Source organism: Balaenoptera physalus (assembly GCF_965194825.1).
Source record: "Balaenoptera physalus genome assembly, chromosome: 10".
Lineage (NCBI taxonomy): Eukaryota > Metazoa > Chordata > Mammalia > Artiodactyla > Balaenopteridae > Balaenoptera > Balaenoptera physalus.
Window position 1 is genome coordinate 46,556,346 of NC_138889.1, and position 15,183 is coordinate 46,571,528.

The 15,183-nt window shown below is 41.4% G+C and overlaps 1 protein-coding gene and 2 pseudogenes across 3 annotated transcripts in view; 2 read left to right on the forward strand and 1 right to left on the reverse strand.

The window, feature by feature from the left end:
* LOC309636688 (mitochondrial import receptor subunit TOM6 homolog pseudogene) overlaps positions 1-15,183 on the forward strand; it is a 115,408-nt pseudogene that overhangs the window by 94,555 nt on the left and 5,670 nt on the right. The gene's annotated exons all lie outside the window — the stretch shown is intronic.
* On the forward strand, positions 102-928 carry LOC309636661 (MAU2 chromatid cohesion factor homolog pseudogene; annotated as a pseudogene). The gene has a single exon. The product of its transcript is annotated as an MAU2 chromatid cohesion factor homolog pseudogene (transcript).
* On the reverse strand, positions 3,136-15,125 carry LOC309636625 (tripartite motif-containing protein 43-like). The gene is made up of 7 exons (XM_082409959.1): positions 14,081-15,125; positions 12,264-12,678; positions 11,275-11,370; positions 9,425-9,655; positions 8,665-8,687; positions 8,039-8,136; positions 3,136-3,845 (listed from the first exon to the last, which is right to left on the reverse strand). Exons 1-7 carry the CDS (start codon positions 14,296-14,298, stop codon positions 3,346-3,348), a joined length of 1,581 nt encoding a protein of 526 aa, XP_082266085.1. The 5' UTR covers positions 14,299-15,125; the 3' UTR covers positions 3,136-3,345.

Consider the following 15,183-nt stretch of genomic DNA (forward strand, 5'->3'; position numbering starts at 1 on the left):
GGACTTGGTGTCAGCCTGCGACCTCCTGGGTGTGGCGGTCGAGAACCCCCTGGGTGGTGGGATCTGAGTACACACGGCCACTGGTCCTGCTCAGCAAAGGGATGCTGCAGCTGACGGAGCGTAAGTTGCAGGAAGTCCACCCATTGCTGACTCTCTGTGGACAGGTAGTTGAGAACTGGCAAGGGAACCCCATCCAGAAAGAGTCTCTGTGTGTCTTCTTCCTGGTGCTCCAGGTGACCCACTACCTGGGTGCCGGGCAGGTAAAGAGCATGAAGCTGTGCCCGAAGCAGCTGCAGCAGTGCATCCAGACCATCTCCATGCTGCACATGACAAGATCCTGCCCAGCGACCACGCCAACCTCTTCCACTGGCTGCCCAAGGACCACATGTGCTTGCTTGTGACCATGATGCACTCCATGCAAGCTGGCCACTTAGAGAAAGTGCAGAAGTCCACAGACAAGGCCCTCACGTAGCTGGAGAAGTTCCAGGTGCTCTACTGCAGCCCCATTCTGTCCTCCTTCCCAGTAACCGTGCTTGAGGACATCATCACGTGCAGGCTCGTGACGGGACATAAGGCCACTGCACTGCAGGAGATCTCCCAGGTCTGTCAGCTGTGCCAGCAACCCCCCACCCCCACCGGCTCTGCTCCAACCACTCAGCATACACGGCCGGGCTTGTATTGTGTCTCTGTCAACTGCGTGGACAACGCTGAAGCCCAGCTCACCACAGCTTTGCGGCTCACCAGTCACCAGGAGCTGTGGGCCTTCATGGTGACCAACCTGGTGAGTGTGTATATAAGGGAAGGAGGTAGACGCCAAGAGGTACTGTACAGTGTGTCGGAGAGGATCAGTCCAGACCACAGCTTCCCTGTCAGCTCGCACTGCCTGCTAACGGCAGCTCAGGCTCTTCATCTTCCAGGGACGCTGTGAGGACGCCAGTCGCACTTTACATCATGTTTGTCTCTGTGTATTTATTGAAGCCTTTCTTCGCTTCTAGGGCATTTTGTACCTAGAGCAGTTGAAATAAGAACCTCAAAACTTAACGTCTGTCCTGATGTTAAGGTGCTTTTAGTGACCACTCTGTTATCTATGTATATGTAAAATTAAGCACAAGTTCTTAAGTTTACAGTTAAAAATTCAGTACCTGATATGTAATATTGCACTCCAGCTTTATGGAAGCCAGCCCATGTGTACGTGCACGCATATGTGTGTGCGGGCTTCGAAGCTCCCCTTCACTGCAGCACCTTTCGATTACATAAAGCTGTTGTAAATACCTTCCTGAGTCCAATTTCAGAGCCTCACAATTTCTCAATCATAAGAATTTAAGACAGCCAGCAAGGAAGGCCCCAGGGAGACATTACAGCTAGTGCCATACAGCTAAGTGTTTAGAAAAAACAGATAAATAAAAAGTCCAAACCTTTAAGCACACAGGGGTGCGAGGGAGTAGCAGAAAGATTCCTGTTGGCAGGTAAATTGTTGAAAGCTGGTCAGACCCCTCGTGTGCACCTCCCACTTCGTCCTATCAGCAGTGGGGCCCTCAGGGTCTACGGTTCTGGGGGCGCTGGTCCAGGAGGTGCCAGGGTCCCTCACAGACGCATAGCTGCCTTCCCCTGTTGGATCCTCACAGTTGCCCATGGGTGAGGCCAGGGTCCTCCCACTGGGGTAAGCACTCCCAGTTCCAGTTATTGGGAACACAGGCAGGGCAATTGGAAAGGGCCGCTGGGCACAGTGGGTAAATTTGTTGGTTGCGTTGTCTTTGTTTCCTTAAAGGGTTTTTAATAAGTATGTTTGGCCTACTGTCTTTTAATGGGTTTGTGATGTCTTATATTTTTAGCAGCCTGTATCTTCAGCTGGTGCTTTTAATCAGGAAAAAATTTTTTTGTAAATGCAAAACATTGTTTAAAAGACATAGCCATAGAACATAGCTTCTCGCTTGTGGATTTCTTTTCCTCTATAATTCAAAGTAAAATAACTTTCAGGAATCATCAAAAAATAAAATAGGGACCTCCCTGGTGGTCCAGTGGTTAAGAATCCTCTTTCCAATGCAGGGGACGCAGGTTCGATCCTTGGCTGAAATGTTGAACGTATTTGGAAAACCATGTTGCAAATTATACCATTTGCTTCCTTGCTCAACATGAAATCTGTAAAATGAGTGCCAAAGACATGATTCTTTTTATTTCAAATAGCAGATAATACAGGAGGCTCTTGCTACTAGGATGCAGTAAGTTTTATAACATAAGCTAGATAGTAAACTTAATTAACCAGTATTGAAAAACTTATCATAATATATTCAGGAAGTATATTTAGTGGTGGAATTACAATGGTGAATATACAATTCAGTGTGGGACAACAACATTTAAATCAAAAACCAATGCTCTATTGTATGATGGTAAAATGGGAACAGACAATGTTCCCTGCCCTACCATCTCATCCTTCATGGCCTAGGTGATGATCCTAAATTAAATTAAAATAATATAAAACAATAATGTAAGACCACCATGATTGCAATACACACAATCACCCTCACACTTCTAGTGTCTACACTAAAACAGCCTCCAACACACAGATGCACTTTTCCAAAGATAATTAAAAATCAATTGGGCTCAAGCTCAATGTGTATAATCTAATCAGTTTTTGACATCCACCTTCAAATCCTGAAAATTTAAACTTTTAGATTCTAGTCCCTAACTTTTATTGCAAAGCTCCTTTCCAATAAGATAATTGTTTTGTCTCTTTATTAATTTATTCAGGCAAAGATTTGTTCAGTGCCCCTCATGAGGCACTTCCTTTCTTTAGGTCTTTTACCTTATATTATTGTAAAAGAAAAGGACCTGCAAATTCTGGGTTCTCTAAGAAAAGAAGACTTATCCCCGTCACCAGGGTCAGTGGAGATTTCTCTGTCAAATCGGTTTTCACCCTGAGGGTGAATTAATGTGTAGGACAGAGTAGATCATGAGGAAGGAGGAGAAAGTTGGAGGCTGACCTGGGTCTGGTTGGTGACCAGGTCTGTCCATGCTGTGTAAGCCCTGGGGTCCTGTACTGGGTCTCAGGAAGTGGGAAGCACACGCCCATACTTTGGTGAGTTCAGCAAGCTCACTACACAGGGGAATAACCACATCATATATTCCAGACAGATGTCTATAAGGCAAGCTTTTATTGTCAAGAAGATGGAAGACACCAACAAAAGTTTGCATTTGACACTATATAACAAATAGCAATAAAAGGAGGTTCCATTACAGTAGAAAGAGCCTAAAGACAATGAAGTATCCTTGATTTGCTGCACCTGAGAAGGGTTGCCTTGGAGAAGGAGTCTTGAGCATCCAGTCAGGGTCCTGACTTAGCCCGCCTCACGTGTGGCCAGTGCAAATGAAAGGCCTGACAGGGGAAGTGAACAGGCCATCCTCGTACCTCCAAAGGAGGGAGCGCTTGGCAACATCCACAAAACTCATACTCCCGCTGTCAAAATCAAGGAACACGCCAACCCTGCCCAGAGGTTTCTCTATGTACAGAGGAGTGGTCGGGGTGGTGGTCCAGAGACGGTAATGATGATCCTCCTTCACACACACAAGGAGAAAGCTGTCCCTGTTGGATTCCTTCAGTATGCCATCATCCTTCCTTGTCCAGGAATCCTTACAGACGCCTACAGCCCAGTCCCAAGAGCCGTCCACATCCACCTCCCAGTATTGTTTGCCAGAGGTGAAGCCCCGGGATCCCCATGCAGCAAAATACCTCGATGTTCTGCCATCCAAAGACACACAGAGGCTGTCATGCTCATACTTCAAACTTCTCACGTCATCAAACAGCCTGAAGTGCTGGCTGCTTACTTCATTATTGAATGCAATATTTACTGTGGAGAGATGAGAGAATACTCCAGTCAAAATCAGTGTTAAAAATCAAATTATCGAGAAGTAACCACTGACACTGCAGAAATACAAAAGATCACGAGAGATTACTACAAGCAACTCTATGCCAATAAAATGGACAACCTGGAAGAAATGGACAGATTCTTAGAAAGGCACAAACTGCCGAGACTGAACCAGGAAGAAATAGAAAATATGAACAGACCAATCACAAGCACTGAAATTGAAACTGTGATTAAAAACCTTCCAACAAACAAAAGCCCAGGACCAGATGGCTTCACAGGTGAATTCTATCAAACATTTAGAGAAGAGCTAACACCTATCCTTCTCAAACTCTTCCAAAATATTGCAGAGGGAGGAACACTCCCAAACTCATTCTACGAGGCCACCATCACCCTGATACCAAAACCAGACAAAGATGTCACAAAGAAAGAAAACTACAGGCCAATATCACTGATGAACATAGATGCAAAAATCCTCAACAAAATACTAGCAAACAGAATCCAACAGCACATTAAAAGGATCATACACCATGATCAAGTGGGGTTTATCCCAGGAATGCAAGGATTCTTCAATATACGCAAATCAATCAATGTGATACATCATATTAACAAACTGAAGGAGAAAAACCATATGATCATCTCAATAGATGCAGAGAAAGCTTTCGACAAAATTCAACACCCATTTATGATAAAAGCCCTGCAGAAAGTAGGCATAGAGGGAACTTTCCTCAACATAATAAAGGCCATATATGACAAACCCACAGCCAACATTGTCCTCAATGGTGAAAAACTGAAACCATTTCCACTAAGATCAGGAACAAGACAAGGTTGCCCACTCTCACCACTATTATTCAACATAGTTTTGGAAGTGTTAGCCACAGCAATCAGAGAAGACAAAGAAATAAAAGGAATCCAAATCGGAAAAGAAGAAGTAAAGCTGTCACTATTTGCAGATGACATGATACTATACATAGAGAATCCTAAAGATGCTACCAGAAAACTCCTAGAGCTAATCAATGAATTTGGTAAAGTAGCAGGATACAAAATTAATGCACAGAAATCTCTTGCATTTCTATACACTAATGACGAAAAATCTGAAAGTGAAATTAAGAAAACACTCCCATTTACCATTGCAACAAAAAGAATAAAATATCTAGGAATAAACCTACCTAAGGAGACAAAAGACCTGTATGCAGAAAATTATAAGACACTGATGAAAGAAATTAAAGATGATACAAATAGATGGAGAGATATACCATGTTCCTGGATTGGAAGAATCAACATTGTGAAAATGACTCTACTACCCAAAGCAATCTACAGATTCAATGCAATCCCTATCAAACTACCACTGGCATTTTTCACAGAATTAGAACAAAAAATTTCACAATTTGTATGGAAACACAAAAGACCCCAAATAGCCAAAGCAATCTTGAGAACGAAAAATGGAGCTGGGGGAATCAGGCTCCCTGACTTCAGACTATATTACAAAGCTTCAGTAATCAAGACAGTTTGGTACTGGCACAAAAACAGAAATATAGATCAATGGAACAGGATAGAAAGCCCAGAGATAAACCCACACACATATGGGCACCTTATTTTTGATAAAGGAGGCAAGCATATACAGTGGAGAAAAGACAGCCTCTTCAATAAGTGGTGCTGGGAAAATTGGACAGGTACATGTAAAAGTATGAAAATAGAACACTCCCTGACACCATGCACAAAAATAAACTCAAAATGGATTAAAGACCTAAGTGTAAGGGCAGACACTATCAAACTCTTAGAGGAAAACATAGGCAGAACACTCTATGACATACATCACAGCAAGATTCTTTTTGACCCAGCTCCCAGAGAAATGGAAATAAGAACACAAATAAACAAATGGGACCTAATGAAACTTAAAAGCTTTTGCACAGCAAAGGAAACCATAAACAAGACCAAAAGACAACCATCAGAATGGGAGAAAATATTTGCAAATGAAGCAACTGACAAAGGATTAATCTCCAAGATTTACAAGCAGCTCATGCAGCTCAATAACAAAAAAACGAATAACCCAATCCAAAAATGGGCCGAAGACCTAAATAGACATTTCTCCAAAGAAGATATACAGATGGCCTACAGACACATGAAAGAATGCTCAACATCATTAATCATTAGAGAAATGCAAATCAAAACTACAATGAGATATCATCTCACACCGGTCAGAATGGCCATCATCAAAAAATCTAGAAACAATAAATGCTGGAGAGGGTGTGGAGGAAAGGGAACACTCTTGCACTGTTGGTGGGAATGTAAATTGATACAGCCACTATGGAGAACAGTATGGAGGTTCCTTAAAAAACTACAAATAGAACTACCATACGACCCAGCAATCCCACTACTGGGCATATACCCTGAGAAAACCATAGGTCAAAAAGAGTCATGTACCAAAATGTTCATTGCAGCTCTATTTACAATAGCCAGGACATGGAAGCAATCTAAATGTCCATCGACAGATGAATGGATAAAGAAGATGTGGCACATATATACAATGGAATATTACTCAGCCATAAAAAGAAATGAAATGGAGGTATTTGTAATGAGGTGGATGGAGTTAGAGTCTGTCATACAGAGTGAAGTAAGTCAGAAAGAGAAAAACAAATACAGTATGCTAACACATATATACGGAATCTAAGGGGAAAAAAAAAAAAAAAAAAAAAAAAAAGAGGCCATGAAGAACCTAGTGGCAAGACGGGAATAAAGACACAGACCTACTAGAGAATGGACTTGAGGATATGGGGAGGGGGTGGGGTGAGATGTGACAGGGTAAGAGAGTGTCATGGACATATATACACCACCAAATGTAAAATAGATAACTAGTGGGAAGCAGCCGCATAGCACAGGGAGATCAGCTCGGTGCTTTGTGACCATCTAGAGGGATGGGATGGGGAGGGTGGGAGGGAGGGAGATGCAAGAGGGAAGAGAAATGGGAACATATTGTATATGTATAACTGATTCACTTTGTTATAAAGCAGAAGCTAACACACCATTGTAAGGCAATTATACTTCAATAAAGATGTTAAATAAAAAAAATAAAAAAAATAAAAAAAAAAAAAAAAAAATCAAATTATCTATGAGAGAAGAGGGTCCACCTAGGGTCTCACTGGGAGAAAAAAAAAACAAAAAACCTTAAGGTTATTAGAAGTGCAGTTCTAACTGGAAACATTGGATTCAAAGGTTGTCGGGATATCTGCTGAGGAAACAGATAACTAGTTACCATGGAAAAAACTTCCTAAAAATTCAGAGATTATACAGGATAGGGAGGTCATGGCTACTTCTGGCTGGGTACTTTTCCTGACATCTAAAAGACTGAACGCCGGGCGCTGATCACCTCCAAGACCGTGACAGTATAACTCACCTCCACCTCCACCACCACTGCTCAGGGAAAAAAAAATACATTGTAGAATAGAGAATTGGTGATCATTCTAACATCTCATTTAAGTTAGCAAATGGACACTGCAGAAACAAAACCTAAGGATGGCTTCTTAAAAGTGGTTTCCTGGTAGGAATTTCCGCCTTTGATATGTGGTTCCAGCGTGAGGCCTAATCTTCCACTTCCTGCTAAGTTACCCTCCAGGGTTAGGTTTATCATGAAGCTCTATTTGGCTCATCAACCACCAATTTGCTTTCTTGTTGTTCACAAATCCTGGTTTCTGCATTTAATTTTTGTGGCTTATATATATTTTTCTGATTATATCAATGGAAAAAAACACATCATACATTCAATTGCCAAGAAACTTTCAAGCAAAAATGTTTTTGAACTCTGAGTAACTGCACTTAGACTCTGAAATTGGAATATCCTGGATTAATAACCTGTTTTCTAGAATTCAGTGAACAACTGACATTGTATGTGATGATATTTCTAGGGCTCAAGGAGCCATTTTTGGAGCATGTCCTTTTTTACATTATAGAAATTATTTATCAAATTTATAAGTAATTGATAAGGCCTGAATCACATCTATCCCTGCACCTGCCTGCATGTATTTTGTAAGGATTTTAATGACTCTGTGACTACACATGTCTATACATGCCTATTTGCAGGCTGTTCTGTACAAGGTGAGAGATGAAGAGGGAAAGATTGCCTATAGAAACCATTATTGAAGGACCTTGCAGGGTGGACACAATGATGGGGTGACACTCACCTCGGAAGCGGTTAAGCCAGTCCATCAGCCCAGTGATAGGTCGTGCACGGAGTTCTGGCAGCAGAGGCTGAGGCATGTGCAGCTGTGCTGACTCGCTCCTATAAGGAGGAAGATGAGGTTAAACTTTCTGCTGCCCAGGACTTCTTAACCACAGCCTTTAAGAAAAAGTCAGCATCCTTCAGCTCAACTCTCTTATCAAAATCCTTTTCTCCACAATCATGGGATGGGATCGTGCCATTCTTAGGAAATTTTTTCTCACTTTAATTCACGACCTGATTTCACCCCCATTTCTCAGAGATACTTGCCTCTCTCACCTAATGCCTGGGAAGTACTAGTCCTTGCACTTCAATGTGTTTATGATTTTGAAATTTAAATCAGAAAAAAACTGGCCTTTTAGAAACTTCTGCATTGAGCTCTACAGCGCATACCTCTCTAAGCCACAGGAGCAAACTTCTGATGCTAACTTCTGATTCAAGCGGAACAGGAAATCATACTCAGCAAAACAGGCACAGACACACGCACACACAAGCAATGTAGTATTATCGAGTAAGTTATGTGTTCCCTTTGTTAAATGCAGCTTGATCTCTTTCACAGCGCCCTGGTCAGCATCACAAGATCAGACTTACCATTTCAGTTTGTCTCCCAATTCCTGTCAAAAATAAGATAAAAAAATATAAGATTAGACTTCTTCATAAATAGCCAACCAGGATTTGGTATGGGGAAAACTTCAGAAGAGATCTAATCACCACCACGAGAAAACAGTCTGGAAAATCCATTTTCCTTTTTCTCCCTAAAGAAAACTCTGGCACAATGTGTTGAAAGAATCTAAGTTCTTCATAAATTAATAAACCTGAGGGTGAAAGAGAAAGAGCGAGCGAGCGAGCGAGAGAGAGAGAGAGAGAGAGAGAGAGAGTGAGAAAGGACAAAGGTAGTGATTGTGCATTGCTGCAACCCTCAGCTCTCTGTAAATTCGTCTTTCCTAGGGCTTGTCCAAAAGGGTAATATGCCCCTCCAAAAAGGCAATTCAAACCTAGGATATCCCAACAGGAGGTGGAAATATATGAGCTTTTGCCAAGTTTCTCCCATTGCCCAGCTGGAGATCAAAAAACTGAGTGACAATACATAAGTTGTTCCTTTCTGGTTTTGACAGAAGCAAGCTACAAAAGGAGATTTTGAGAAGGGAATATTCCTGGGGAGTCTCCATAATAACAATTCTGTAAAGTTTGCTCAGTCATGGTTTGGATGAGTTGCATTTCATCTATAATATTTCCAACTAGGAGAGACTCCCTTAGGATGCAAGAGATGAATAAATATACCCCTGGTACCAATTAATGGTCATTGAAGGTGTGAGCTTCAGATAAAATATTTCCAGTCCTCAGTTCTTACCTGGAGCAGCTCCACATCTGGTTTATAGGACATTTTCATGAGCTCTTTGTATATTACTTTGAGGTCTGTCTTCTTTCCACTCATTTCCTCTTGTCTTTTTCTGATTTGCTTGCAAATCTTTTGGCTTTCTTTTATAATACTCCCTAAGTAGTAATTTTCTTCCTCCTGAAGAAATGGAGTTACCATCTGATAAGTTTTCCTAATCATGTCTCCATATCGATACACATAAAACTGTTGGGAGATGGATTTCAACAGCATTTAGTTTGCTCTGATTCATGTTCTCTCCCAAGAAGCTACATCCATCCCAAATTTGTATCTTCTAAGAAATCAAATTTATTCCTCTTTCCTTCACTTATTTTTCATTGTTTTTAACTACATCAAGAGCCAAACCCACCCTTTCCTCAAACCACTTTCATCAAATTCATGAGTTCCTGAAACATCTGGAGAAAATCTTTTCATGGATCGTTTCTTTCATATGCCTGCTTTCAAATCTGAAAGACCCCACGCAAGCAATTGAAATGTATGGGTGATTCATACATCATATGCAATATCCTTATCTCAATGTTAATAAGTAAATTTGTTTCTCATCTCAATCCTCCAAACTCCACAGCCTGAGTTTCTCTCTGAGCAGCCATGTTCCATTTGACTCTCAGGGTTTGTATCCTCAGGAAAGATCTTCCTAAGAATCTCACCTACTGCCCTCAAACAGGTGCCAATCCTCATAGCCCTTTCTTTCTGCCCTCCTTTTTTGTATAAACAGGCTCTGTCCTCCCTCTAAGGCCACAGCCTCCTTCCCATATTGTTTGGAAGGTCATTCATCCTCATTCCATTGCATATTCCCTCCCAGTATTGATGGATTCACTCTCTCACTCTCTATCTCTGTCTTTCTCCTTGTTCCTTCTCCCCCTGAGGTTTTTCTTTAACATGTCACATTTTCTCCTACTTGAACCAATATCACTCTCTAGCTAGTGAGCTGTCGCTTTTCACGATGACAGGCACACCCCTTAAATTCCTGTTCATGTCTCCTTTGTATCACCTGGGCTCATGTACTAATCAGACTGAAGTACTTGTGGTTCCCAATGATACACCCTTTACTTTCTGGAATGTATGACTTACAGAAATCTGTGCCTGAAATAACCCACGGATTCTTAAACACCCACTTGATCTTCAGACCTGGGATTGATCTTAAACATGAGAAATTTTCCCTGGGATCCTGAATCATGGGCATGGAATCGTGCACACCACTCCATGTGCCTCCACCTTAGCACTTGTGACACATTCTTCTAGTGGATCTTTTGTTGTAGTTACTGATCCATTAGATTGTAAAAAACCCAAGAGGTGGGTTTTGTAGTTTCCAATGGTACATAGAAAATGTTTTTATTTTTATTTTTAAATTTTTTTTTAGAAATTCACGTTCTTATTTTTATTTATTTATTGATTGATTGATTGCTGTGTTGGGTCTTCGTTTCTGTGTGAGGGCTTTCTCTAGTTGTGGCAAGTGGGGACCACTCTTCATCACGGTGCGTGGGCCTCTCACTATTGCGGCCTCTCTTGCTGCGGAGCACAGGCTCCAGACGCGCAGGCTCAGTAATTTGTGGCTCACGGGCCCAGTTGCTCCGTGGCATGTGGGATCTTCCCAGACCAGGGCTCGAACCCGTGTCCCCTGCATTGGCAGGCAGACTCTCAACCACTGCACCACCAGGGAAGCCCTAGAAAATGTTTTTAAATGGTGTTCAACCCATTCTCAGAATTTCATGGCACATGATGATTTCACCTCAAATTATTAAGGGATAAGTTTCTAGCATGTCTGCCTCAACTTGTTTCAAAGAGAAATACATTCTCATACTTACCATCCAAGGGTCAGTTCCTCTGCCATCTTTCTTGAGATTTCTTTCAATTTCTTGGATCTTTTCCCATAAAGATCTCATTTGGTTTGCCAGCTTCTCCTGTAAAATAATTGAATTTTAACACCAGAAAAGCAAATAGATTGAGGTTTCAGACCCCAAATGATGGAGTGTACCCAGGGATGTCAGGTACAGGACCTAGAGAAAGACTAGAAGGACCATAACAGATCACCACATTTCCCTATTCTTCCTCACTATCGATCAGTTTTAGAAGATTCCACACTGCAGAACCACACACCATCAGGGAATCATATATCTAGGGAAAGGAACAGGATTTTATTGAGCATGGCTAATTTTCAGGTAGTTTGGCATCTTGCATCAGAATTTGGATGTAGTGCTGCTTGCTGCCTGCTAATTCCAATGTACTGTATCTTCCTTCTTTGTCCAGAGTCAGGAAACCTGTATCCAATGGAAAAGACTTTTTGCACTTGTAGATGTTAGAGCCAAAGACTCTTTCTCAAAATGAAGGCTTTATAGCCTTGAGCATAATAACATATCATCCAAATAATTTCAATTAACTTTATCACCCAGCCATCGGATACAAGTTCCATAAAGGCAGGTATGCTGCAGCATTTTCTTCATAGCTTTGTCATTGCTAACTAGGTCTGTACCTGGCACTCAGTAAAGAGAGGGTTTAATCATCATTATGATCATAATATTCTTTTTTAAAAAAAATATTTGTTTACTTTACTTATTTCGTTGTGACAGGTCTTAGTTGAGGCTCGCTGGCTCCTTAGTTGTGGCATGTGCACTCTTAGTTGGGGCATGCATGTGGGATCTAGTTCCCTGACCAGGGATCGAACCTGGGACCCCTTCATTGGGAGCATGGAGTCTTAACCACTGTGCCACCAGGGAAGTCCTGACTGTAATATCCTTTTACTCTCTTAGCTGCACCGTCCTCCAGCTCTCCAAGCGCTCTCACAGACGTCACTCACCCAGTATTCCTCGGCAGCCTCTTCAGTGGAACGGTGCCTGTGAGCCCTGTGCTCCTGACTTTGAGAGCAGATCAAACAGAGCAAGCTCTTGTGGGCTTCACAGAAGATCTTCTTTGTCTCCTTATGGGTCCCACACATATGTTCCTCAGAGTTCAGGAATTGCCCGAGATTTGCTTTTCTGGCAATGGACACCAGATTCTTCAGAAGAAAATTGGTTTTGAGGTTTGTCTGCTCTGATCGTTGCCTGCACACTGGGCAACTGAAAGGGTCTTCGGCTTGCTCCCAGAAAAGACAGAGACAGGACCTACAGAAGCTGTGTCCGCAGCCTATGGTGACTGGGTCTAGAAGGTAATTCAGGCACACGAGGCAGGTGAGCTCTTTCTGGAAGGCTTCTGGGATGTCTGAATCCATTTTTCTGAGGGAAGGAAATCAGGAGTTTATTCCTCTACCCCAAAGATAAAAAGGGCCCAAGGAATATCAGACACAGATTGTCACTGAATAATACACTGCTTTACAAAAGATTTTTCATTTGACAGAAATGGAAAACTGAGACACAAAGAGAACTCTCAAGAGCTGCAGAAAGTTTTCTCAGCTGCCAAACCAACACTACTTCTTGCTCTCTTTTCCCCTACCTAAAGGAGAACCTCAGGTTTGTTGAGATCTTATTTTCCTCTAGATAGCATGAGCTTCAGGAGTTTGACCTAATTTATAGCTCTATGTGGTGGGTCCTGATTGCCCTAAACAGTCAATCATGATGCTCAATGCCAGTCATTGATTTAGTGCAGCATACTTGACTAAGCTTGTATTTTTATAATTTCCTGTAATTGTCAGGCATTTTTCTTTGGATGTCCTTTTATATCTCAATCTGAATCTACATCCACAAACACTTTTTTTTCTTTGCAAAACACTTTCTAAATAATTCAGAGATAATGAAGAGGAACGTAAACATTGTCAAACTGGATCCTATTCTAACCAGAAGCAACTTACATGGATGTACTAATCGGTTGAGTTTGCCTTCCTGTCTTATCTGTACCACACTCATCAATCAAACCAAAAATGAAAGAGAATGGTTATATCTTCTCAGTCTTTAAAACTGTTATCAAGCACCCCTTTCATCCTGTGGTAAGATGCAGTTTGCATGTAATGGTAATAATCAGCGCCGAAAAACAAATCATTCTTTTTAAAACTGACTTTGCTAAAAATTTGGGTCCTTGTGTCTGTACTAGTTAAGTACAGAGGTTCCTCAACTTTCTTATGTTTCTGTATGTACACAAGTGTCACTTTTCTCTTGCCCAATCATTTCCTAGTTTCTTTAAAATTTCAGTCAGAATAACTCACATTTCTGAAGAGACAACGTTTACTTCACTTTAAAACAATATTTTCTCCCAAATTATTGCATGCATTACCTAGTTCTGTTGTGTAGGATATTATGTCTCCTGTGTATACAGGCACACTCCATTTTTAATGTAGACTGTAACAGGTACTGCACATGGAGTCAAATAGTCCTAAAAATTATTTTTAGGCTCTACATCAAACACAAACGTATAAGATATCAGACAACCACTTTCTGAGTCCTTGTAATGCACAGGAATAACTAAGAGATGAACAAAATCAGATAACTAAAATTAATCACCATATTCATTCCAACATGTATGCCAAGACAAGATGATAAAACAGAAATACAGTCATTTCACTAAGTTGGCACAGAAGATTATGTCAATGAAACAACCTCAATTTTCTGTTAAAATTAGGAAATTGTGTTTTTTTTCCCCTCAGGAGAGTCCCATGAGCTGCTCTATGGTAAATTATGTACTCACTGAAAGTGCTGTAGAAACAATCCTCGCTGGAGAAGTAATAAGACAATGTCCGCTCGGGGATCAAGGCTTCCAAGGGTGGTAGTGGTAGCTCTCAGAAGTCTCCAGAGCCAGGTGAGCTCCAAACACTGGCTCTCAGTTCTGGAGAAGAATGAGTTTGGCTCCTTTAGTGTCCTTACATTGAGCTCTGAACCACACCCGCTTTTTCCAAGTGATTGCATTTCACCAGTCTTCTGATAGGGTTAATATGGATGATGAGATTTCCTGAAACCTAGGACAAGATTGCTTTAACACCTTGGATAATCTTCATAAACCCATCTCTGCAAACATCTTCTCACCAAGAACCACTGATTGTACCACAAATCCACCCTCAAGTGGGCCTTCATATGTGTTTCTAGATATCATGGATTTTTATTTTTAACTTACCAAAGAAGTTGGAAAGATTATTTCATCACTTAGAGAGTTTAGCAAATGTCTTGGAAAACTTGGAAATCTGTTTCTTGAGGTTTGTTTAAATATGTTCTGTCATGGAGGAAGTGCTTTATTTTGTTGATTGGTTTTAACAATTTAAAGTAGGACTTTAGTGTAAGAACATCTGTGGCGACAACTTCAGAATGGAAATTTCTCTTGCCCCTCACTGTCACACTCCAGATCAAGCCCCCAGTGTCTCCCAGCAACAGCAGGACAGGAGATTCTCTGCCTGGTGCTCCCCCACCCAGCTCAGGGGGGACAGTAGAGAAAGTCCCCAGCACACAGACCCCTTTGGGACAATGTCATTTATAGGTTGCTTTTTGGAATTAATGTACAAATATGACACTGCTTTTATTATTTTGGTTTACTGATATATATATATATATATATATATATATTTAACATCCTTATTGCACTATAGTTACTTTACAGTGGTGTGTTACTTTCTGCTTTACAACAAAGTGAATCAGCTATACATATACATTTATCCACATATACCCTCCCTCTTGCGTCTCCCTCCCACCCACCCTATCCCACCCCTCTAGGTGGTCACAGAGCACCAAGCTGATCTCCCTGTGCTATGCGTCTGCTTCCCACTAGCTAACTATCTTACAGTTGGTAGTGTATACATGTCC

Coding starts and splice junctions, on each gene's coding strand:
- LOC309636625 (XM_082409959.1), bottom strand. CDS start 14,298: ATGCAATCACTTGGAAAAAGCGGGTGTGGTTCAGAGCTCAATGTAAGG. Junction 12,679..14,080: donor TTGTTTCTACAGCACTTTCA/GTGAGTACATAA, acceptor TCCTTCCCTCAG/AAAAATGGATTCAGACATCC. Junction 8,137..8,664: donor TTGGGAGACAAACTGAAATG/GTAAGTCTGATC, acceptor TCCTCCTTATAG/GAGCGAGTCAGCACAGCTGC.